Source organism: Struthio camelus, chromosome 4 (genome assembly GCF_040807025.1).
Source record: "Struthio camelus isolate bStrCam1 chromosome 4, bStrCam1.hap1, whole genome shotgun sequence".
Classification (NCBI taxonomy): Eukaryota; Metazoa; Chordata; class Aves; order Struthioniformes; family Struthionidae; genus Struthio; species Struthio camelus.
Window position 1 is genome coordinate 87,527,972 of NC_090945.1, and position 24,495 is coordinate 87,552,466.

The following is a 24,495-nucleotide window of genomic DNA, read 5'->3' on the forward strand; positions in this document are numbered from 1 at the left end:
TCACGTGACCCCCGTGCCCTCCCGGGGCGCAGTCGCCACCGGCCCTTTCCCGGGGGGAGGGCGCCCCCTGGCCGTGGGCCAATGGCAGCGGGGCACTCTCTTGACAGACCGCAGCCGCCGCCAATCAGAGAGGCCGCTGCCTGCGTCTAGTTCCGCTGACCGTCGCTAGGCGGCAGCAGAGCACTGCGGAGGGGACCGGGGGCTGCGGGGGCCCTAGGGAGTGTCGGGGCTGGGGGAGCTCTGGGGGGCTGGGGTCCGTGGGGGCCCTGGGGGGTGCCAAGGGCTTCGGGGGGTGCCAAGGACTCGGGGGGCTGCAGGGTGTGGGGGAGTGTGGGGGGTGCAGGGGGCTGCGGGGGCCCCGGGGGGCTGGTGTGCGTGGGGGCCCTGTGGGGGCTGGGGGGGTGCCAAGGGCTCGGGGGGTGCCAGGGACTCGGGGGACTGCAGGGGTCCTGGGGGGGCTGTGGGGTGTGGGGGAGTGTGGGGGCTCCAGGGGTGCAGGGGGCTGCGGGGGCCCTAGGGAGTGTCGGGGCTCGGGGAGTTGCAGGGGCCCTGGGGGGGCTGGGGGGGGTGCCAGGGACTCGGGGGGCTGTGGGGTGGGGGGGAGTGTGAGGGCTCCAGGGGTGCAGGGGGCTGCGGGGTCCCTAGGGAGTGTCGGGGCTCGGGGAGTTGCAGGGGCCCTGGGGGGGGCTGGGGGGGTGCCAGGGACTCGGGGGGCTGTGGGGTGTGGGGGAGTGTGAGGGCTCCAGGGGTGCAGGGGGCTGCGGGGTCCCTAGGGAGTGTCGGGGCTCAGGGAGTTGCAGGGGCCCTGGGGGGGGCTGGGGGGGTGCCAGGGACTCGGGGGGCTGTGGGGTGTGGGGGAGTGTGAGGGCTCCAGGGGTGCAGCCTTTCCCCAGGGCTCCCATCCCTGCCCCCTCGGCTGGGTCAGGCTGGATGGGGGGACCCACGGGTGGGACCCTCTGCGGGGGCCGCTGGCTGACCCCGGCGTTGTGTGGTGCCGGGGGCCATGGGGCAGCTCTGGGGCCAGGGGTGGGAAGCCGCGGGTTGGGGACAGGGTCCCCCCACCTTCACAGGGACGAGGTGCGGCGCGGTCCTGGCTGCCCCCATGGGAAGGGGTCGGGGGTCCCTGCACGTGGCCGTGCTGAGTGCCAGCGGGGCCGTGGGCGCTGCGGGGCTGTGCCCCCCTGGGCAGCAGGCAGCCGCGTTGTGCTGCGCCTGGGGCCGTGCTCGCTTCCCCCCCCCCGCTGGCTGTGCAGCAGGTGCCGGGGGGCATCAAGTGCCAGGTCACGCTCGCCGTGTGCTGTGGCCAGTCGGTGCTGGGCAGAGGTCCTGCACCAGGTCCTGCTCACCCGGGCAGAGGTCCTGCACCAGGTCCTGCTCAGCCAGGCAGAGGTCCTGCACCGGGTCCTGCTCACCCGGGCAGAGGTCCTGCACCAGGTCCTGCTCACCCAGGCAGAGGTCCTGCACCAGGTCCTGCTCACCCGGGCAGAGGTCCTGCACCAGGTCCTGCTCACCCGGGCAGAGGTCCTGCACCGGGTCCTGCTCACCCGGGCAGAGGTCCTGCACCAGGTCCTGCTCAGCCAGGCAGAGGTCCTGCACCGGGTCCTGCTCACCTGGGCAGAAGTCCTGCACAAGGTCCTGCTCACCCGGGCAGAGGTCCTGCACCGGGTCCTGCTCACCCAGGCAGAGGTCCTGCACCAGGTCCTGCTCACCCGGGCAGATGTCCTGCAACGGGTCCTGCTCACCCGGGCAGAGGTCCTGCACCGGGTCCTGCTCACCTGGGCAGAGGTCCTGCACCGGGTCCTGCTCACCTGGGCAGAAGTCCTGCACCAGGTCCTGCTCACCCGGGCAGAGGTCCTGCACCGGGTCCTGCTCACCTGGGCAGAGGTCTTGCACGGGGTCCTGCTCACCCGGGCAGATGTCCTGCACCGGGTCCTGCTCACCTGGGCAGAGGTCCTGCACCAGGTCCTGCTCACCCAGGCAGAGGTCCTGCACCGGGGTCCTGCTCACCCGGGCAGAGATCCTGCACCGGGTCCTGCTCACCTGGGCAGAGGTCCTGCACGGGGTCCTGCTCACCCGGGCAGACGTCCTGCACCGGGTCCTGCTCACCCGGGCAGAGGTCCTGCACCGGGTCCTGCTCACCTGGGCAGAGGTCCTGCACGGGGTCCTGCTCACCCGGGCAGAGGTCCTGCACCAGGTCCTGCTCACCCGGGCAGATGTCCTGCAACGGGTCCTGCTCACCCGGGCAGAGGTCCTGCACCGGGTCCTGCTCACCTGGGCAGAAGTCCTGCACCAGGTCCTGCTCACCCGGGCAGAGGTCCTGCACCGGGTCCTGCTCACCTGGGCAGAGGTCCTGCACCAGGTCCTGCTCACCCAGGCAGAGGTCCTGCACCGGGGTCCTGCTCACCCGGGCAGAGATCCTGCACCGGGTCCTGCTCACCTGGGCAGAGGTCCTGCACGGGGTCCTGCTCACCCGGGCAGACGTCCTGCACCGGGTCCTGCTCACCTGGGCAGAGGTCCTGCACGGGGTCCTGCTCACCCGGGCAGAGGTCCTGCACCGGGTCCTGCTCACCTGGGCAGAGGTCCTGCACGGGGTCCTGCTCACCCGGGCAGGTGTTCTGCACCGGGTCCTGCTCGCTGTGCTGCTGCTGGTCGGTGCTGGGCAGAGATCCTGCACTGGGTCCTGCTCAGCCAGGCAGAAGTCCTGCAATGGGGCCTGCTCACTGCGTGCTGCTGCTGGTCGGTGCCTACGGGAGCACCCAGGGCAGTGCCAGTCTGGGCTCTGCGGTGTCTGCAGCCATGGCACAGCGGCGCTGGGGCCGCAGGCAGCAGGCAGGCCCCGGCCAGGGTTCTCACGCGCGCTGCTGCGCGTGCCCAGGCGAGGGGCCCTGCTTCGGGGAGGCTGGGACGTGGTGGCAGCGTGGCTCAGGCCGTGCCTCCGGCCCTGCCCTGGCAGCCGGGGAGGCAAAAGCGTGCTGTTGCCTGGCCAGTGGGTGCAGGGGGTGCTTGGCAGTGGGTGCAGGGTCAGTGGATGCAGGGGTGCTGGGGGCGGTGGGTGCAGGAGTTCCGGGGGCAGGGGGTGCAGGAGGTGCTGAGGGTGGTGGGTGCAGGGTTGGCTGGTGCAGGAGTGCCGGGGGCAGTGGGTGCAGGGGTGCCGAGGGCGGTGGGTGCAGGGTCAGTGGGTACAGAGTTGGTGGGTGCAGGGTTGGTGGGTGCGGGGGTGTTGGGGGCAGTGGGTGCCAGGGTGCTGGGGGTGGTGGGTGCTGGTTGCAGGGGTTCCAGGGGCAGTGGGTGCAGGGTCGGCAGGTGCAGGGGTGCCGGGGGCAGTGGGTGGCGGGTGCTGGGGTGCTGGGGGTGGTGGGTGCCAGGGGCAGTGGGTGCCGGGGTTGCAGGGGTGCTGGGAGCGGTGGGTGCCAGTTGCAGGGGTTCCGGGGGCGGTGGGTACAGGGTTGGTAGGTGCCAGGGTACCGGGGGCAGTGGGTGCTGGGGTCGGCAGGTGCAGGGGTGCCGGGGGCAGTGGGTGCCGGTTGCAGGGGTTCCGGGGGCAGTGGGTGCAGGGTCGGCAGGTGCAGGGGTGCCAGGGGCGGCGGGTGCTGGCGGCGCTGGCCGGGCGGGCCGGACTCCCTGGCGCAGCCGCCGGAGCCTGGAGCCGCGCTAATGGGGGTGATTGGATCAGGGCTCTGGAGGGGAAGGAGCGGCCCCGCTAATGCAAAGCAGAAGCTGTTAAAGGCCATAATGGCTCGTTACGGTTACGATTATTGCTCCAATCCCCAGCAACAAGTGCTGTCTGGGGAGCGGCCGCGGAGCCGGGCGCGGGCGAGACGGCGCGGGGCGGGGAGCCCCGACGGGGCCGCGCCGGGAGCGGGCCGGGCCGTGCCGGGGCCGCGCCGAACCCCGAGCCCCCGCCGGCCCGCCGCTGCCAGCCCTGCTCCTGCTCCTGCACCGGCACCGGCACCGGCACCGGCACCGGCCCCGACACCAGCACCAGCAGCTGCACCAGCTCCAGCACCGGCACCGACACCGACACCAGCTCCAGCACCAGCACCAGCTCCAGCACCGGCACCGACACCGACACCAGCTCCAGCACCAGCACCAGCACCGGCACCGACACCGACACCAGCACCAGCAGCTGCACCAGCTCCAGCACCGGCACTGACACCAGCTCCAGCACCAGCACCAGCACCAGCTTCAGCACTGGCACCGACACCAGCTCCAGCACCAGCTCCAGCGCCAGCACCAGCCCCTGCGCCAGCTCGAGCTGCACTGCTTCAGCACCAACACTGACACCAGCTCCAGCACCAGCTCCAGCCCCAGCACCAGCTCCAGCGCCAGCACTGACACCATCTCCAGCACCAGCACCAGCTCCAGCACCGACACTGACACCAGCTCCAGCACCAGCACCGGCACTGACACCGACACCAGCACCAGCAGCTGCACCAGCACCAGCACCGGCACCGACACCAGCTCCAGCACCAGCACCAGCTCCAGCACCGGCACCGACACCGACACCAGCTCCAGCACCAGCACCAGCACCGGCACTGACACCGACACCAGCACCAGCAGCTGCACCAGCACCAGCACCGGCACCGACACCAGCTCCAGCACCAGCACCAGCACCGGCACCGACACCGACACCAGCACCAGCAGCTGCACCAGCTTCAGCACTGGCACCGACACCAGCTCCAGCACCAGCTCCAGCGCCAGCACCAGCCCCTGCGCCAGCTCGAGCTGCACTGCTTCAGCACCAACACTGACACCAGCTCCAGCCCCAGCACCAGCTCCAGCCCCAGCACCAGCTCCAGCGCCAGCACTGACACCATCTCCAGCACCAGCACCAGCTCCAGCACCGACACTGACACCAGCTCCAGCACCAGCTCCAGCACCGGCACCGACACCAGCTCCAGCACCAGCAGCTGCACCAGCTCCAGCACCGGCACTGACACCAGCTCCAGCACCAGCACCAGCTCTAGCACCGGCACCGACACCAGCACCAGCACCAGCAGCTGCACCAGCTCCAGCACCAGCACCGGCTCCAGCACCGGCACTGACACCAGCTCCAGCATCAGCACCAGCTCCGGCCTTGGCCTGGCTCCAGCCCTGGTTCTGTGCTGGCAGCCCTGGGCCTGGTGCCTCCCTGGGGCTCTGTCCCCCGTTAGCGCCCACAGGAGCGGATCGGCACATCAGAGCGGTGCCGGGGCTCCGCTGCCATGGATGGAGCAGGCGGGCGGCGTAGTGGGGGGCTGCAGGCCCTGGTCCCAGTCCCAGTCGTCTCAGCTCCTCCTGGCCCAGCTTGGCTTGCCCTGAGCGATGGCAGCGGTTCAGCCGGGCCGGTGCATCCCCAGCGTGTGCCTGGGCTCTGTCCCCACGGTACCAGCTGTCCCGTCCCTTGGCCTCGTTGTGGCACCGTCCCCAGCTCTGGCAGCCCCACGGCCTGGGCAGGGGCAGCCCAGCAGCCCCCTCCCCTGCGGGGGGCTCTGCGGGCTGAGGCAGATGGGACCAGCCCCTGGGCCGTGGGTGGTCCCCACCCCCCCTGCTGCCACCGGAGCCTGCCCACCCCTCCAGCCCCATCCTCATCAGTGGTGAGAAATGAGGCTGGGGCCAGGGCGACCGCCCCACGTCTGGGGAGGGCGCGGGAGGGCCCGGCCCCCATTTGTACCTGCCAGGAGCAGTTCCTGGGAGGGACGGCCACGTCGAGGGGCTGCGGGGGTCACAGCCGGGCCAGCGCAGCCCTGGGGCAGGCAGCATCGCTCACTGCCATCGCGGCGCCACAGCGAGCACCCAGCACCGACACCGAACCCAGCACCCAGCGCCAGCACCACAGCAAGCACCAAGCACTGGCCCTGCACTGAGCACCGTCACTGAACCGAGCATGGAGCACCGGCACTGCAGTAAGCAGCAGCAAGCTCCGGCACCGAAGCCAGCACCACAGCAAGCAGCAGCACTGCAGCGAGCAGCGAGCACCGGCCCCACAGCAAGCACCAGGCACCCGCGCTGCAATGAGCACCAGCACTGCAGCAAGAACAAGCGCTGGCACCGCAGTGAACACCAGCACCGCAGCAAGCACCAAACACCAGCACTGGCACCACAGCATGCACAGCCTGCCTGCTGTCCAGCTGCCCATCATGCGTGCCCTGCATACACACCCTTGCACATCCTGCTGTCTGCTGTGCACACCCACTCTTGCACACCTGCCATGCACACCCTTGCACACCCTGCACATTGCATGCCTGACATGCACACCCTGTACACCCACCCTTGCAAGCCTGCCACGCACACCCCGCACATGTACCTTTGCAAGCCTGCTGTGCACACCCCACACAGGCACCTTTGCAAGCCTGCCATGTACACCCTGCACACCCACCCTTGCAAGCCTGCCATGCATACCCTGCAAACCCACCCTTGCATGTCTGCCACGCACACCCTGCACACACACCTTTGCAAGCCTGCTGTACACATCCCACACACTGCACCCTTGCAAGCCTGCCGTGCACACCCCACACATGCACCCTTGCAATCCTGCTGTGCACACCCTGCACACACACCCTTGCATGTCTGCCATGCACACCCTGCACACGCACCCTTGCAAGCCTGCCATGTACACCCTGCACACACACCCTTGCATGTCTGCCATGCACACCCTGCACACACACCCTTGCAAGCCTGCCATGCACACCCTGCACACGCACCCTTGCAAGCCTGCCACGCACACCCCGCACATGTACCTTTGCAAGCCTGCTGTGCACACCCCACACAGGCACCCTTGCAAGCCTGCCATGTACACCCTGCACACCCACCCTTGCAAGCCTGCCATGCATACCCTGCAAACCCACCCTTGCAGGTCTGCCACGCACACCCTGCACACACACCTTTGCAAGCCTGCTGTACACACCCCACACATGCACCCTTGCAATCCTGCTGTGCACACCCTGCACACACACCCTTGCATGCCTGCCATGCACACCCTGCACACACACCCTTGCAAGCCTGCCATGCACACCCTGCACATGCACCCTTGCAAACCTGCCACGCACACCCCGCACATGTACCTTTGCAAGCCTGCTGTGCACACCCCACAGAGGCACCCTTGCAAGCCTGCCATGCACACCCCGCACACCCACACTTGCACGCCTGCCATGCATACCCTGCACATGCACCCTTGCAAACCTGCCATGCACACCCTGCACACACACCTTTGCAAGCCTGCCATGCACACCCCGCACATGCACTCTTGCATGCCTGCCATGCACACCCTGCACACACACCCTTGCAAGCCTGCCATGCACACCCTGCACATGCACCCTTGCAAGCCTGCCATGCACACCCTGCACACACACCCTTGCAAGCCTGCCATGTACACCCTGCACATGCACCCTTGCAAGCCTGCCATGCACACCCTGCACACACACCTTTGCAAGCCTGCCGTGCACACCCCACACATGCACCCTTGCAAGCCTGCCACGCACACCCCGCACATGTACCTTTGCAATCCTGCTGTGCACACCCCACACAGGCACCCTTGCAAGCCTGCCATGCATACCCTGCAAACCCACCCTTGCATGTCTGCCACGCACACCCTGCACACACACCTTTGCAAGCCTGCTGTACACACCCCACACACTGCACCCTTGCAAGCCTGCCGTGCACACCCCACACATGCACCCTTGCAATCCTGCTGTGCACACCCTGCACACCCACCCTTGCATGCCTGCCATGCACACCCTGCACACACACCCTTGCATGCCTGCCATGCACACCCTGCACACACACCCTTGCAAGCCTGCCATGCACACCCTGCACATGCACCCTTGCAAGCCTGCCATGCACACCCTGCACACACACCTTTGCAAGCCTGCCGTGCACACCCCACACATGCACCCTTGCAAGCCTGCCATGCACACCCTGCACACACACTCTTGTAAGCCTGCTGTGCACACCCCACACAGGCACCCTTGCAAGCCTGCCATGCACACCCCGCACACCCACACTTGCATGCCTGCCATGCATACCCTGCACACACACCCTTGCAAGCCTGCCATGCACACCCTGCACATGCACCCTTGCATGTCTGCCATGCACACCCCACAGAGGCACCCTTGCAAGCCTGCCATGTACACCCTGCACACCCACCCTTGCAAGCCTGCCATGCACACCCTGCACAGGCACCCTTGCATCCCCAGTGGCCCCTGAGCTGTCCTGGGCACTGCTGGACCTTGGCCCAGGCCAGCCACATGTGCTGTTTGGGGTGATGAGAACCTGAGGGCTGGGAGCTGGGGTGGCTCTGCTGGGTCGGGGCTGCCCTGCAGGACAGGTCTTACTGGGACTGGAACAGGCACAAGTGTGTGCCCAGGAGCGGGGGAGTGGGGCCTGTCCCCATCCTACACTGCAGTGACTGTGCATACTTGTGCCTGCTGCTGCGTGGTCCCTGAGCATGACGAGTGCCACAGGCATGCACATGCAGTGCCGTGATATGTGTGCCTGCTCACAAGCACATGCATGCTCACGCCACTGACATACTATGTCCACGCACCTCTGCTTGCATGCATCCTGCATGGTCATGCTGCCTGATACACGGTCCCTGCGTGTGCCCCCTCACACACACACGCAGTCACACTGTCCTGAGCCACCACTCCTGCTGTATGCATGTGTTTCTCTGATGCACACATGTGGCACATGAAGCCTGTCCCTGCTCTCACCCACGCATGCTCCCCCTGGCCTGGCACACCAGTGGTGCAAGCACCTGGGCGGTGGGGTGTCTGCAGGGCTGCAAAGCACAGCCTGGGCATGGGACCCTGGCAGATGCAGGAGGAGGGTTGGGTGCACCTGGCCTCAGGGGGGGCTCCATGCTGGGGCAGATGCCCACCCCGCTCTCCGGGGCAGCCGGCAGCTGGGGCTCCCCTGGGTTTGCCAGCCTGGCATGTGTGGGGCCACGCAGCTCCATCTCCTGATAAATAATTAATGCCTGGGCTGCAGCCGGCACTTCTCTGTGCCTCAGAGAGGCTCCCGGGGCTGGGCAGGCCAGTGCTTTTAGCGAGACCTGCTCAAATATTCAGCTTCATTTCCGCTGCGGAGCAGAGCGGGGCCTGGGCGGCTCCTTCTGGTAAGCGCCGGCGGGGGGCTTTCCTGGCCCCGGGGTGCAGAGCACCCGCGGGCCAGCCCGGCCCCGCACCGGAGCCAGGCGAGCTGGGGGGGGCCCATGCCGGGGGCCTTGCGCTGAGACCTGACACACTCGTGACCGCAGCCAGCACTGGTAGTGGGGGGGGGGGGGGCGGCCCCTGGTGCTGCTGCCACCTGCGGCGGGCGCCGCTGGGCGTCCCAGCCGGGCTGCGCCCCGCAGGGCAGCGCTGGCGGCTCGTGCGGCCAGGGCGGCCGGGGGGCTGGGCGGTTATGGACTGAACTCCCTGCCTAATGCACCTGATTGGATTTGCAGAATCCAATTACCTGCCCTCGGCCTTTGATAACGAGGTTCTGAGCGACGGCTTCTGTCAACGGCCCCACGGCAGCGAGCGCCGCGGCTCCGGGCACCCGCCGGGCCGCGGGACGGGGCTGGGGACGGGGTCGCCCCGGCGCACGTCCCTGTCCGGCAGCCGTGCACCCGCCGGGCCCTGGCCAAGGAGGCAGGCGAGGACGCGCCGTCGGGACGCGCACCCAGGACGGAGCTGCCTCCCGGCGACCTCCCTGCACGCAGCCTCCACGCCCAGCGCTGCTCGGCCGGGTGCGCGGAGCACGGCCGCGGGGTCGTGCAAGCCGCGGGCACGCTGCAAGGGGCTCGCGCAATGCACGCAGCGAACGCTGCGCTGCACCCCTGCCCAGACCCCGAAGCGGCGTGGGGGCCTCCGGACCCTGCCCCATCTCTCCTGGAGAGGGGAGCAGCGGGGGCGGCTCGCATTGGGGGCTCTCGCCGCCGCCCGGCCGGGGCCCCCGCAGCGCTGCCCCTTCCGGGGGGCTCCCCGCAGGGCAGGGAGCCGAGCGGAGCGGCGCTGCAGCCACCCGGCGCATCCCTGTGCACTGAGCCCGGCTCGGCTCCTCCCCTGAGCCCGGCGGCCGCCGGCCTGGCCGATGCCCCCAGGACGCTGCGCAGACGCGGCCGGCCCCGCTGACGTCCGGCCTCGGCGTCACCGGCCGTCGGGCCCCGGCCAGCGGCCGTCGGGGCGTCCCGCCGGGCAGGGTGCGTGGCGGTGCCGGAGCGCCCCGGGCCCCGCTGCGTCCCCGCGCCCCCGGCAGCCGGCGGCCGTGCCCGGCGCTGCCCCGCGGCGGAGGGGCGGCACGCGTGCGCCCGCCGGCGGCCGCCCCAGCACCCCGTGCACCCCACCCGGGTGCTGGCGCCCGCCCCGGGGCCGGCGGGTGCGGGGCACCGGGAGTGTTTCATGCAGTTAAGAAGTGTCTGATTGAGGCAGGAGGCGCCAGCAGCTCCCCCGGGAGCCGCAAGTCAAGGACTGGAGGACCAAATGCAGGCTAAAGTAATCCAATCTGGGCTGGCTTCATCTAATTAGCCCAGAATTAACCCAGCAGCCAGAGAGGAGCTGACTGTCCCTACAGTTTGCCAGCGGGTTTGGGGGGGAAGTGGGAGGAAGAAGGGGACGTCCAGCAATAATGAGATTACGGGGGGGAGCAGGCGGGAGAGGGCGGCTTGGCAGCATCTCGCCGGTGGTAACGTGGGGCCCTACCAGGCCTCGCTGCTTAATTGGCGCGCGCACAGGGCCGCGCGCGGGCAGCGCTGCCGCCAGCGGCGAGGGGCAGGCGGGGACCCGTTTCAATAACTCCTGCCCCGGCTGCAGCACCTCAGCCCGGCAGGAGGCCCTGCGGGGCCGGGGACACTGGACGAGGGCCGGCCCGCTGGGACGCAGTGCTGCGTCTGCCTCGGCTGTGACGGCCCCTGCAACCAGGATGCTGGGATGCCAGGGTGCCGGGATGCCAGGCTGCTGGGATGCCGGGATGTTGGGATGCCAGGATGTTGGGATGCCAGGGTGCCGGGATGCCAGGCTGCTGGGATGCCAGGGTGCCGGGATGCCAGGATGCCGGGATGCCAGGATGCTGGGATGCCAGGGTGCCGGGATGCCAGGATGCTGGGATGTTGGGATGCCGCTCCACTCAGGTGTGCAGCCCTCGCTGGAGCTGACACGGCTCTGCCAGCAGGAGAGCCGGGTGCTGCCGGCGCTGCAGGCATCAGCAGCATCTCAAAGCTGAGATCCAATTTCCTGCCCAAAGTTGGGGAAAAGCTCTTTGCACCTCATCCCTCAGGCTCGTGGCCCTGTGCCGTCCGGACGCTGGTTTGTGCTTGTGCTCAGACCCAGAGCCACATTGCCTGCAACCCACAGGGGAGCCCCAGCCCCGATCCCTCCTTGGCAGGCGTGGTGACGCGCACTGGGGATGTGGGGATGGAAGCTTGGCTGGGGGATTGTGACTTTTGCATTGCCCCATGCTGGGTGGATACATTTGCTTGGCCCGTGGCCATCTCCAGCCCCATCCCAGCACGAGGGTGCGACGGAGGCTCCTCTGCCCAGGCCCCAGGCAGAGGTGCCTGCCTGGCCCTGACCCTGGCTCCACAGTGTCTCCCGAGGCCGCAGGAGCAGGGAGACAGCACCAGCCCAGCTGCCGTGGCAGGAGGGTCACTAGACAGGGACTGAAACAGAGGAGCCCTGGGGCCAGCAGCGCCCGCGGAGGGGTAATCCCTGCACCCGCAGCTGGGCGCAGGGCGGCACAGAGCACACCAGCTCCCCGTGCACCCACTGCTCCACCGCTGTCCCCGGGACTTGGCCTTTCCCAGGCAGCCCACGGGGGGGTCTCTCTGCGCTGCAGCCCGCTCAGAGTCATGCAGCCGCGGGGCCAGGACAGAGCCCTTCGGCCGGGCCGCCAGCCCAGGGTGAGCACCCAGCTGGCAAGGGCCCCGCTGGAGCCCGGCAGAGCCCCGTCGTGGGTGCAGGGCGGCCCCGGGACGCGCACAGGCTCTGCATGAGCCCTGCGCCTGCCCCTGGCCGTGTCAGCCACCCGCCAATCCATCTCCTGCGCTCCGTGCAGCATTCCAGCCCCTGGGCGCTTCCAAACATCTGCCTCCTTCTCTAGGTTTAATTAACCTGCCGTGGCGCGGGACCCTCCCCCAGCACAAGGCATTTCCTCCCAGACACCCCGATCTGGCCCAGGGCAGGCGCCACCAGGGCCTGGGCCAGCGCCAGCTCCCTGCACGCGAAGCTGCCCCACGCCTGCACCGAGCCCCCGTGGCCTGGCTGAGCCGTGGAGATCCCCTCGCTCCCCCTGCGGCTTCACTTTGGGGTGTTTCTGGGGCTGGAAAAGCCATAGCTTTGCTGTGCTTGTTCAGTGGAGACTCAGGTGGGGTTTCTCCCAGCACCTGCCCCACCAGGCCTGGGGCAAGAAGTGCCAAAAACTCTCAAGGCTCCAGCCTGGCAGAGCCTCCAGGAAGGGCAGGCATCCTGGTGAGAGCCGGCCATGTGGACCGGTGCTGCGGGTCCTTGTGCAGCGTTGCCCTCCCCTGCTGCGATGTGCAGGGTCCCCATGCCAGCAGCATGGGACTCCTGCACTCCCGCTTGGGAGCATCCTGGGAAGGCAAAGGGACCTGCCACCAGGTGGAAAAGGAGCAGCTCTGTGGCTGCGGACACGTCAGCACAGCTGGGCATGAGCTGTGCGATGCATGAGAGTCGTGCGGGGCAGCTGTGCGCACCCAGCCTGGGGGCTGACCGGGATGGGGCATGAGTGTGTGGGGTGCGTGGTGTGCACACACATCGCTGGGCTGGGTGCAGCTCTCCGGGAAGCTGTGCTATGTGGGGGGTCCCCCATGGTGTGTGCACATCTGTGCGCACACATCAGGCATGGGGCGCAGCTCCCATGGGTGGGCTGTTCTGTGAGGCTGTGCTGCATGGAAGGTGTGTGCATGTATCCACACCGGGCTGTGGGGTGTGTGTGTGTGTGTGTGCGTGTGTATCCGTGCTGTGCAGCTGGGTCTATGTATGTGTGCATAGCCCTGCTGAGCCACAGGGTGTGAATGTGTTTGCATGTGGCTGTGCCATGCTTTTCATATGTGACTGTGTGTTTCTCCGTGCATTGCAAGTATGTAAGCATATATAGCCATGCCATGCTGTGGAGTGTGTATAAGTGTGTGCGTGTGTATGTGTGTAGTTGTGCCATGCTGTGGGGTATGGGTGTGTGCTGCCGTGCTGCGCCATGGGGTGAGCAGGTGCTTGGTACTGCAGTGGGTGCCTGTCACCCCACATCCTGGAGGAGCCACCAGCACGGGGCTGGTCCCCTGGGGCGCACCGGGCCCTGCCGAGCCCAGGTCCTGGCCGTGCACCCGCTGCTGTGGCCCCGGGATGTGCGGGTGCCCCAGGGCACGGCAGCTGCAGCTCCCGGTGCTGCCGTGATTTACAGGCGCAGGCCCCGGTAATGTCATTTACCCCCAGACCGGTGGCGCCAGGGCGGCCAGGCGGCCGCCTCCCCCGCCGGCCCCTGCCCCGGAGACGTGACCCCGCCGCCCTCACCCTGAACCGCTGCCGGCCCGGGAGCCCCGGGAGCCCCGGGAGCCCGGGACCCTGTAGGTCGGCAGCTGCCGGGACCGACCCCTGCGGGGGGCCCGCGGGGTGCCGGGGGCCAGACCCGCCGCTCCATACCGGCTCCCCACAGCCTGGACCCGCCGCTCGCAGCGCGACTATCGCGATAGTCGCCAGGAGGCACGATCCGACCCCTCTTGCCCTTCGTTAGCTGCTATCGCCGTGGCGACTCGAGAGGTCGGCGCGGCGCGGCGCGGCGCGGGCGGCGGAGCGGGCACCGGCGCCGGTCGGCGGCGCCCGAGGCAGAGCCCGCCCGAACCGGCACAGTCCGACCACGGGCAGCCGCGCCGGCCTCCCCGTCCGGGACGCAGCCGGGCACCGGGACAGCAGCGCCCGGCAAACCGGCCCCGCTCCGCCAGGTAAGAGCACCGCGAAGGGCCCGGGAGTCCGGGGTCCGTGCGCCCGGGAGCGGCGGACAGGAGGCAGCGGGGTCCGCGTCCCCGGGAGCGGCCGAACCGGGGGAACCGGGGAGAGCCGCGGTCCGTGTCCCCGGGAACGGCTGTTCCGTGTCGGAGCCGCGGTCCGTGTCGCCGGGAACGGCGGATCCCGGCAAAAGGGGGTCTGTGTCCCCCATTCAGCGGATCCGGGGGAATCGGGGTCCGTTTCTCCGTGAACGGAGGGTCGGGGGAACCGGGCAGAGCCGCTGTCCGTGCCCTCGGGAACGGCGGATCGGGGGAACCGGTCGCTCCGTGTCGGATCCGCGGTCCGTGTCCCCGGGAGCGGTCCGTGTCTCCGGGAGCAGCGGATCTCGGCGAATGGGGTCCATCTGCCCCGTGAAGGCGCGTTTCGGGGGGGCTCGGAGCCGGTGCGCTCCGATAACGGCGGCTGCGGGGGAGCCAAGCCCGGCAGCGACGGGCGGGATCCCGGGTGCGTGCGCCCGGGAAGGGCAGCCCCGGGGACCGGCTCCCTCGGTCGGATAACGGCGGGGCCGTATCGCCGGGGCCGCCGCAGCGCTGCGCGGCCGGGAGCGACGGGGCGGCTCCTCGGCTGCGTGCCGGTTCGGCGAGCGGCGGCTCCGGGCGCGCGGCTGCGGCCCGGCCCCGGTCCCGGTCCCGGCCCCGGTCCCGGCCCGGCCCCGCGCGCCGCGCGCCCCGACGCCGCCACCCTCCGGCTCTGTCCGGGCCTCGCTGCGGAGCTGCGGGCACCGCGGGGCCGGGCCGGGACGCGCCGAGGCCCCGCGCCGCTGCCCGGTGTCGCGGTGGCGGCTCCGGTCGGGCTCTCGCCGCTTTATCCGCTCTTCGGAGCCCGGGGGCGCGTCCAGCGGCTCCCGGGGCGGCGGCGATCCGCGGCGCCGCGCTCGCCCCGGTCGTGCGCGGGCTGGAGGGCGGCGGTGCCCCGGCCCGGGCGGTGCCCCCGGGCGCTCGGGGCCCGGCGCGCACCGGCCGGCCGCCCCGGAGCCACGGCGGAGCCGGTCCGTGGGAGCCCCGCCGCCCCGGATCGCCGCCCGGCTCTCCGCGGCCCGAGCCGTGCGCCCGGGGGTGCCGGCGCGGAGGTCCGGCGGCACCGGCCCGGCAGGGCGGGGGCCCGGTGCCGGGGTGGGGTGGGGGGGCCGGTGGCGGGGCGGGGCGGGGCCCCGGGGTGCGCGTGCCCCCGCCCCCGGGGGCGCGGGGCTGTCCATCACGGGGCGCGGCCGCCAATCAGCGCGCGGGCGCCCGGGATTTTGGCAGCTCCAGATGGAGCGGGGCAGAAAAGCGCGTGCTGCCGGGGGGCCCCGCCGCGCCGCGCCGCGCACCGGAGCCGGCGGCCGCCAGCAGCAGCCGCCGCCGCGGGCCATGCCCCTGCCCCTGCCCCCGCCGAGCGGGCCGCAGCGGGCGCCCGGTGCCAGCCGCCGCCGCCGCCGCCGCCGCGCAGGGCCGCCCGCCGCCGCCCCCCGCGCCTAGGCGGCCCCGCGATGCCCGCGCCCCGCCGGCAGTGAGCGCGGCGGGGCCGCGGCGGGGCCATGGAGGCGGCGGCGCTGCCGCGGGAGGGCGGCGGCCCGGCCCCGCCGCCCCACGAGCCCATCAGCTTCGGCATCGACCAGATCCTCAGCGGCCCCGAGCCCCCGGGCGGCGGCGCGGGGCCGGCCCGGGCGGCGGGCGAGCCCGACTACGGGCTCTACGGCGGCGGCTACGGCCCCGCCTGCTCGCTCGGCTCCTACAACCTCAACATGAGCATGAACGTGAGCGTGAACGTGACGCCCGCGCCCGCCGCGCCGCCCGCCGGGGTCATCCGCGTCCCGGCGCACCGGCCCGCGCCCGCCGCGCCGCCCGCCGCGCCGCAGCCCGTGCCCGGGCTCTCGGGGCTCACCTTCCCCTGGATGGAGACGACGCGGCGCATCGCCAAGGACCGGCTCTCAGGTGAGCGCCGCCCGCCCCGACGGCTCCCGCGGCGGGACCGGCTGCGCCGTGCGGGGCTCCGCCGCCCGGGCGGGCTCCGCGGCTCTCGCGGGGCGGCACGGGCGCTCCGCCCGGGTGCCGGTGCCCGGGGCGCCTCCCCGCCCGGCGCCCTGCGCCGCCCGCGCCCCGCCGCCTCGGCCCGCTCCGTCGAGCGCTGCCGAGCTCGGGCCCGGGCTGGAGCCGCCGCACGGCCGGGCCGGCCCCGACCCGCGCCCCTGCCGCCGCCCCGGACCCCACACCGCACACCGGGAAGCGGCCGCCGTCGGGCCCTGCCGACAGCGGTAGCGACAGCTCCCCGCGGCCCCGCTGCGGTTCCGGGGCGGGGGCCGGGGTGGGAGCCGGAGCCGGCTTCCCGGCAGCTCGGGGCAGGGCCGGGCCGGGCCGGGGACCCTCTCCGTGCGGCGCCCCGGAAGGTCGCGTCCCGCCTGGCCTCGGGCTCGGCCCCGCCAGCCGGGCCCCTCTCCAGAGCCCGGGGGGCACCGGCCGCTGGGCTGTGTCCCGCGGGCGGGGGCTGCTGGGGGGCACCGGGCCGTGGAGACCCGGGGTGCGGGGCACGGACACCCGGTGTGTGCGGGGACGGGGGTGCCAGGGCCAGCACAGGGGCTGCAGAGGACTCAGCTGTGTGTGAGGATGGGGTGTCGGGGCTGCGGAGAAACCCGTGTGTGCTGGGATGAGGGTGCAGGCAGGGGGCTGTGCCAGGTGCAGATACCCCTGTCCTCTGTGTGTGGGGGGCCAGGGGCATGGGGCGTGGGGGTGCTGCTGGGACCCCATGCAGGGCATGTGGATGACCCAATGCATGCAGAGATGGGGCTGCGGGGACCGGGCTGTGCAGGATGTGGAGACCCGTGTGTATGTCAGTGCTCTGGGAGAGGCCAGGGCAGGTTGGTGTGTGCAGCAGGGCCAGGGATGGCAGGGTGATGCATGCAGGTGTCCAGGGAGGAGGCTGCGGGGTGCTGTGGATGTGGTTGGAGTGCCTGGGGTTTGCAAACAGGGCTGGGATGCCGAATGCTGCATGCAGAGGAAAAGGTGCTGGGCACCTGTGCTGGGGTGCCGTCTGCTGAGTGCTGGGGCTGAGGCACTGGTGCAGAGAAGGCCTGGCCTGGCTCGGCTCAGCTCGGCTGGAGGCGCCTTCCCAAGATGGCGGCGCTGCCACGTCTGCAGCGTGTTGCTCCCACGGAGCCGCTCAGTCAGCCCGTCCACTGCAGATGGGGCGCTGGGCGCAGCGGATGCTCAGGGCCACCCCTGCTCTGCGGCCGTGCCTCCCCAGGGTGGGAGCGGGGCCCTGCCGGCACGGGCGGCGGGAGGCCCGGGAGCCCACGGAGGCCCCAGCAGAGCTGAGCACCAGCAGAGCCGGGTTCACCTCCCGGCCCACCCAGCTGCCCCGCGGTGACGAAGTATCATCCCCATGCAGGGGCTGTGCAGGAGCGGCGGGTGACGTCCCTGTCTCCTGCCTGGCGCCAGCGGCGGGTGGACGGGCGGCCCCTCCCCAGCACGGGGTCTCCCAGCCGTGGCCATCACTCAGCGCCTCCGCCACTGGCCTTGGGGTGGTCTCTAGGCTCTCGGCATCTGTTTGTGGCAAGGGGCCGCCCCGCTGCGGGGAGGGGAGCGTGGGGGTGTCCTTCCCCCCGACTGTGCGGCTCCACCTGCGTCAACTGCTTCCACCCCCGCCGGCGGGGAGCCTGGCGTCCCGCCCCGCGCTGCCGAGCCATGGGTGCTGGGCGGGAGGGAGCTCTGGCCTCGCAGGGAGGCTCCGTGCTGGGTGCCGGGCTGTGCCTGGGGCCTGCATGGGGCTAGCTGGGACCTGCCACAGCTCTGCACCCACAGGGTGCTGCCGCCCTTTGGGCCTCCCTTCTGCCATGCTGAGCTCTGCTCGTGCAGTGCTGGCAGTTGGTGCTGGACCATGGCTCTGGTACCTGTTCATGAGGCTGCCGATGGGCTGGCTGTGCCAGGAGCACCGGGGCTGGCTGCTTGGAGATGAGCTCGCCGTGGGCCGGCTGTGCTGGGAGTGCCAGGACTGGCTGGTTGGAGCTGGGCTGCCCATGGGTGGGCTGTGCTGGGAGCACTGGGTCTGGCTGGTTGGAGTTGGGCTGCCCATGGGTGGGCTGTGCTGGGAGCACTGGGGCTGCCTGGTTGGAGGTGAGTTTGCCATGGGCAGGCTGTGCTGGGAGCACCGGGTCTGGCTGGTTGGAGCTGGGCTGCCCATGGGTGGGCTGTGCTGGGAGCACTGGGTTTGGCTGGTTGGAGCTGGGCTGCCCATGGGTGGGCTGTGCTGGGAGCACTGGGTTTGGCTGGTTGGAGCTGGGCTGCCCATGGGTGGGCTGTGCTGGGAGCACTGGGTCTGGCTGTTTGGAGCTGGACTCCACACCGAGCTCCCAGCCCTCCACCAAGGGCTCCCAGTGGCTTTGCTGCTGTGAGCCCTGAGAGCCCCCCCAGCTCTGCCTGGCAGCAGCAGGTCCCTGCGGGGCCGGGACCCCGCATACACCCCCGGGCCACGCCGTCCCAGGCTCAGGCTGCCTGCGCACACCGGGGACAGCCCCTTCCCATGGCCTCTGCGTTACCCAGGCAGCTGGCGAGCGGCCAGCCCAGCCGCCGCTGGCGTGCGGAGGGAGACATCAGCTGCCTCCCGATGGCTCCTGGGCTCCTGCCCCCTCCCCAGGGAGGGCTGAGCCCAGCCCAGAGGCCTGGGAAGCCCCAGCAGGGTCTGTGATGACCCTCTGGGGCTGGGGGATGGCTCCGTGCTTGGGGAAGGGGGGGGGTCTGTGCTACCCAGGCCTTGCTGGCCCCGTACTGGCCCTTGGTCCAGACCTACCCAGGCTGCCCTGCATGGCCGGAGGCACCCCAGCCCCAGGGTGTCCCTGCTGCCGGGTGCCTCCCCTCCTCTGCCTTCCCTGGAGCCCCTGACCCAGTGTCCTGCTGGCACAGGGAGCTTGCAGCTCCCTGCAGAGCTCGCCTTTGCCCTCCACCCAGCCTGAGCATCCCGATTCGTGTTCCTACACTGCCCCGGGGGCTGCACCACTGCCCCCGTGTCCCTGGCCAGGGGCTCTGCCCCGGCCCCGCGGCCCCTGGCTAAGCTGTGCCATGCTGGGAGCTGTCCCCTGGCCCGGGCTGGGGTCCGTGGCATGGCACCCTCACCCACCCGCCCTGCTCTGCTCTGCTCTGCATGCAGCTGCGCTGTCGCCCTTCGCGGCGACCCGGCGGATCGGGCACCCCTACCAGAACCGCACGCCGCCCAAGCGGAAGAAGCCGCGCACCTCCTTCAGCCGGGTGCAGATCTGCGAGCTGGAGAAGCGCTTCCACCGCCAGAAGTACCTGGCCTCGGCCGAACGCGCCACCCTGGCCAAGGCCCTCAAGATGACGGACGCCCAGGTCAAAACCTGGTTCCAGAACCGCCGCACCAAGTGGAGGTAACGGGGCTGGGGCAGTGTCGTGGGCCGAGCCAAGGGCCAGGTACCCATAGCTGCCTCGTGGCCAGCACCAGCCCCGGCTCTTCCCCTGCCACGGCCAGCGTCCATCACTCCCCACGGCTGCCCCTCCGGGGAGAGGCTGGGTGGGAGCAGGGCCCCGGGGCCCCGGGTGCCCCGTCCCCACGGCGTGCCCGGCGCAGGGTCCGCAAGGCACAGAGCAGCCCCAAGTGCCCAGCCCAGCCCCGGTGCCGGGAGCGGGCCGGGGCTCCTGGTGCTGGAGGCAGGTGCCGGGCGGCTGGCGGCGGGGCTGGAGCTGCTGCCTGTCCTGGCAGGAGGCAGACGGCAGAGGAGCGCGAGGCGGAGCGCCAGCAGGCCAACCGTTTGATGCTGCACCTGCAGCAGGAGGCCTTCCAGAAGAGCCTGAGCCAGCCGCTGCCCCAGGACCCGCTCTGCATGCACAACTCCTCCCTCTACGCCCTGCAGAACCTGCAGCCCTGGGCCGAGGACAATAAGGTGACGTCCGTCTCAGGGGTGGCCTCTGTGGTGTGAGCCCCTGGCCAGCCCCTGCACCCCGCGGGGGCCTCGAACTCGTCCGGTGGAGGCGGTGGGCAAGAGGAGGCCGGCAGGCTCGGCAGGAAGGGGGCTGCCGTTTCCCAGGAAGGCTCCTATGGCAGCCCCCTCCCCATGCCTGCCCCATGCTGTGGCCAGCCCCGCCGGGCCCTGCCTCACCGTGGCCGGGTGAGCAGCCGTCCCGGGACCCCGGCACCCTGCGGTGGTGGACGAGCCCCTGCGGGTGGACTCCAAGGCTCTGCTGACCGCTGACTCGAGCGCTGCACGGCCACCGGCTGCCCCTTTTCTGCCTGGGTCCTGCCGGGGAGAGCTGGGGTTGCACCCCCGGGCTGCGGGTGCCTCTCCCTGCCTCCCGCTGCCCCTCTCCCAGAGGCTCCCAATCCCAACCTGCCGTGGCAGGCGGAAGCCTCGGCGCCTTGCGGGAACGGTTCCCCTCCCCGGGCAGGTCCCAGCACAGGGCCTGATGCCCATCAGCAGATCCCCAGGCCGGGCCAGGTCAGGCCACCCTGCTCCCCCACGGGGCTGCTCCAGCCCCGATCCTATCCGGGGAGGGGAGATCCCGGTGCAAGCAGAGAAACTGCCCTCCCAGATCTACACGTTCCCAGTGACGGAAAATCTCCCGCTGCCCTTGGTAGCGGGTTCCACTGGTGGGTTTCATCACTCACAAACACATGCCTTATCCGAGTTGGAGTTTGCCAGCTCCAGCTTCCAAGGACAAGTTCCCTGGCTGGAAGAGGAGCCTCCTGGGGCCGGCACAGCCCCTGTGCCCCTCTGAGGGGCTGGACAGATGGAGCTTGTTTGTCACCTGGCCTGGGCTCCCAGTGCTCCCAGTTTCTGTGCCTGCTGGTTTGCCAGCTCTCTGCGGCGCTGGGCTTGGACGTGATGTTCCTGCAGTGACACTGGTGACGGACGCAACATCCCTAGTCATGTCAGAGGATTGCACCAGCCCTTTGGGCCATATCAGGGCAGCTGTGCGTGACCTGCAGGCTCCCCTCACGCCTGCCTCTGGCCCTGCGAGCCTCTGGTTCCCAGGACTCCCTTCCCCTCTTGCCTGCATTTTGGTGAAGGACCGAACCTTTGGCCTAGCATGACCTGGAGTTTGCCAGGCCCAAGAGGAGGCAGAGGTGTCTCCTGGGGTCTCCAGCTGCTGAAACCCCTCTTCTCCAGCAACCTTCCCCCCACTCTGGCCTGTGGCCTGTCCTTTCCTCTAGTGACACTCTGAGTGTCCCCTTGTCTCCCATGGTGGGGCCAGGACCACGCTGTGGACCTCCCCAAGCCGAAGGAGGCCTGTCCCCTGCCCTGCTCTCCCCAGGGCTGCAGGGGCCAAACCCCTCAATCCCACCCGGCCTCAGCCCTGACCCCTCTCCAGCCAGCCTCAGCCATGCCAAGGCTACCGGGACAGGGCAGTGCGCCTGGGTGCCACAGTGTGGCGCCCAGCCCCTCGGGGCCCCTTCTGGGCCAGCTTAGGCCATGATCCCTGGCAGTGCACAGCTCCACCCCTAACACCAACCCCAACCCTAACCCTAAACCCCTTCCAAACCACATGGCTAATCTTAGCCCTAACCCCAACCTTAACCTCAATTCCCACCATAACCCCAGCTCTAACAGTAGCTCGACTATAACCCCAAATCCAAACCCAAACTTAACCTCCAAACCCAACCCTCACCCCTACCCCAACCCCAGACTGAACCCTAACCTCAACTCCCACACCTAACACCAGCCCCAACCCTAACTCTAACCCTAATCCCCTCCCCAGCCCTAACACCAACTCCTAACCCTAAACCTCCACGACAACCTTAACACCAAGCCCTAATGCCAACCCTAACCCCCACCCCAATGCTAACACCAGCCATAACCCTAGCCCTAACCCCCACCCCTAACTCCCACCCCAATACTAACATCAACTCCTAACTAAACCCTAACCCTAATCCCCACATCAGCCCTAATACCTGACCCCCAACCCTAACCCTAACAATACTAACCCCCACCCAAACCCTAACCCCCATCCCAGCCCCTAACCCAACACTTAACTGTAACCCTAACCTCCTCCCAGCCCCTAACCCTAACACCCAACCAAGCCCCTAACACCAACTCCTAACCCAGCCCCTAACCCTAACCCAAACTCTAACCCAACCCTTAACCCCTAACCCTAACCCCCATCCCAGCCCTTAACCCAACCCCTACCCCAACCCCTACCCCTAACCCAGCCTCTAACCTTACCCCTACCCCTACCCTAACCCCCTCCCAGCCCTTAACCCAACCCCTACCCCAACCCCTACCCCTAACCCAGCCTCTAACCTTACCCCTACCCCTACCCTAACCCCCTCCCAACCCCTAACCCAACCCCTACCCCAACCCCTACCCCTAACCCAGCCTCTAACCTTACCCCTACCCCTACCCTAACCCCCTCCCAGCCCCTACCCCTACCCCTACCCCTAACCCAAGCCCTCCCCCTACCGCGCCCCCCACCCCCGCCCGGCCCCCCGCCCGCCCTGCCGCTGTCCATGGTGCTGCCGGCGCTGCCCCGGGCCGGTGGCGCCTGCCGGGGGCCGGCGGACGCGGGAACCGGGACCCCGGACCCGGGGCTGCAGGAGAGGGGGGGGGTCCCCGGGGAGGGGGCCTGCCCCCGCCTGCAGCCCCGTCGGGCGGGCACAGCTCTTGCCGGCCGCGGCAGTGCTCCCGGGAGGGGGCGGGCGGCCGGTGCCCGTTCCCCGGCGTCTGGATTGGCTGCGGCTCCGTGACGCGGCCCCGTTTACCGGGGGGGGGGGGGGGCCGCTGCGGCGCCGCCGCAGAGCCGCCGGGATGAGCGCGGCCGCCCCCGACCCCAGCCGCGGCCCCGGTCCCGGCCCCGGCCGGCGGAACGACGGCTCCGCCGCCTGCGCGCTGGCGGCCGAGGCCCGGCCGCCGCCCCGGTCGCGGTCCCGGTGCCGGGGCGGCGAGGCGGTGCTGCGCGCCCGCGCCGAGGCGGCCGGGTACCGGCGGCTGCTGCGCGCCCGCGCCGCCGAGGTGGAGGCGCTGCGCGGGGCCGTGGGCGCGCTGCACCGGCAGCTGGAGGGGCTGCGCGACCGGCGGAGCGGCGAGCTCGCCAAGTACCAGGTGCGCCCGCCGCCGGGGCCCGGACGCCTGGGCCCGCGGGGGGGCCGGACAGCCGACACCGGGGGCAGGGGCTCCCGGGCACCGGGCACTGGGTGGGGGGGACACTAGGCACCGGGGGGGATGGGGCGCCCGGACACCGGGCACTGGGGGGGGGATATTGGGCACCGGGGGGGGGTGGGGCGCCCGGACACCGGGCACTGGGGGGGGGATATTGGGCACCGGGGGGGAGGGGGCGCCCAGACACTTGGCACTGGGGGGGGGACATTGGGCACCGGGGGGGAGGGGGCGCCTGGATACTGGGCACTGGGTGGGGGGAACACTGGGCACCGGGGGGGAGGGGGCGCCCGACACTGGGCACTGGGTGGGGGGGACATTGGGCACCGGGGGGGAGGGGGGCACCCAGACACCAGGGATCAGGGACGGAGGGCTGGGGCCCAGATCGCTGGGTGTGGGGGAGGCTGTGGGGGGGGCTGGATGGGGCTGAGAGGAGCTGGGAGATTTGGGCTGAGGGGGAAGGGGGGCAAGGGGGCCTGGGTCGAGGGGTCCCAGAGGGCTGAGTTAGGGGGAGGGTGGGGTGAGCTGGACAGCTGGGGAAAGGGGTCTGAGTGGACTGGGAGGGGCAGCATGCCTGAGTTTGGGAGGGAGGGTCCGGGTGCCCCACTTTCCTGGGGGAAGGGGAGCTGGGTGGGGTTGGGGGGGCTCGGACGCCTGGATTCTCAGGGTGCGGGGGGCAGTTGCTGAGGTTTGGGATGGGGAGGTGCAGACCTGCATGCCTGGAGTCTGGGGAAAGGGAGTCCGGGTGGGGCCGAGGGGGCCTGGACACCTGGGTCCCATGAGGCTGGACCGGGCCCACAGGAGCGGGTGGCAGAGCTGGAGCGGGAGATCGGCGAGGCCGAGCAGGAGATGGCCCGGTGCCTGCGGGAGTACCCGGCACTGCTGCGGCTCCGGATGGCCCTGGATGTGGAGATCGCCGCATACCGGTAGGTGGGCGGAGGGGGGCCTGGCCGGGCCGGTGCAGGGCTCAGCCCGGGCCGTGTCTCTTGCAGGGAGATGCTGGAGGGGGAAGAGCTGCGCCTGGGCTCCGCAGCCCCACTGTGACAGGACGCCCAGACCTCCCAGCTCTCCGTGCTGTGGGACCCTGGACACCTGGGTCGCCCTGGATCCCCATGCCCTGGGAGCCCTGGACTTCTGTGCTGTGGGATCCTCAGAGCCCTGGGATTCCCATGTCTCGGGACCCCCAGTCCCCCAGACTCCCCAGCCATGAGACCACTGGACCCTCTGGACCCCCGGACTCCTGGGACCCCTGGACCCTTCAGACCCTGCCCCGGGAGGCCCTGGCACCCCAGGAGGGCAGTGCCCACCGGGCCGCACATTCTCACCAGCCTCTCCGGAGCAGCAGCAGGGCTGGGGTCCCGGCCCCGGCCCACGTGGAAGCACCTCAATAAACGCCCCGTGGCATTACCCGGAGCTGGGCAGTCTGTGGTGATGGGGCTGGTG

At 70.5% G+C, this 24,495-nt stretch overlaps 2 protein-coding genes across 2 annotated transcripts; both read left to right on the forward strand.

The window, feature by feature from the left end:
• Nucleotides 1-5,866: 5,866 nt before the first annotated feature.
• Nucleotides 5,867-19,881, forward strand: TLX2 (T cell leukemia homeobox 2). Its single transcript, XM_068942933.1, is given in 6 exon segments — nt 5,867-5,885; nt 13,627-13,730; nt 15,069-15,355; nt 15,357-15,889; nt 19,095-19,332; nt 19,665-19,881. Coding segments are annotated over 6 exon segments (1,398 nt in total).
• A 2,823-nt stretch (nt 19,882-22,704) lies between these two features.
• Nucleotides 22,705-24,459, forward strand: LOC138067222 (alpha-internexin-like). The gene is made up of 3 exons (XM_068942934.1): nt 22,705-22,998; nt 23,854-23,978; nt 24,045-24,459. The coding sequence occupies exons 1-3, from the start codon at nt 22,705-22,707 to the stop codon at nt 24,094-24,096; spliced, it is 471 nt and encodes a 156-aa protein (XP_068799035.1). The 3' UTR covers nt 24,097-24,459.
• The last annotated feature ends 36 nt before the right edge of the window (nt 24,460-24,495 follow it).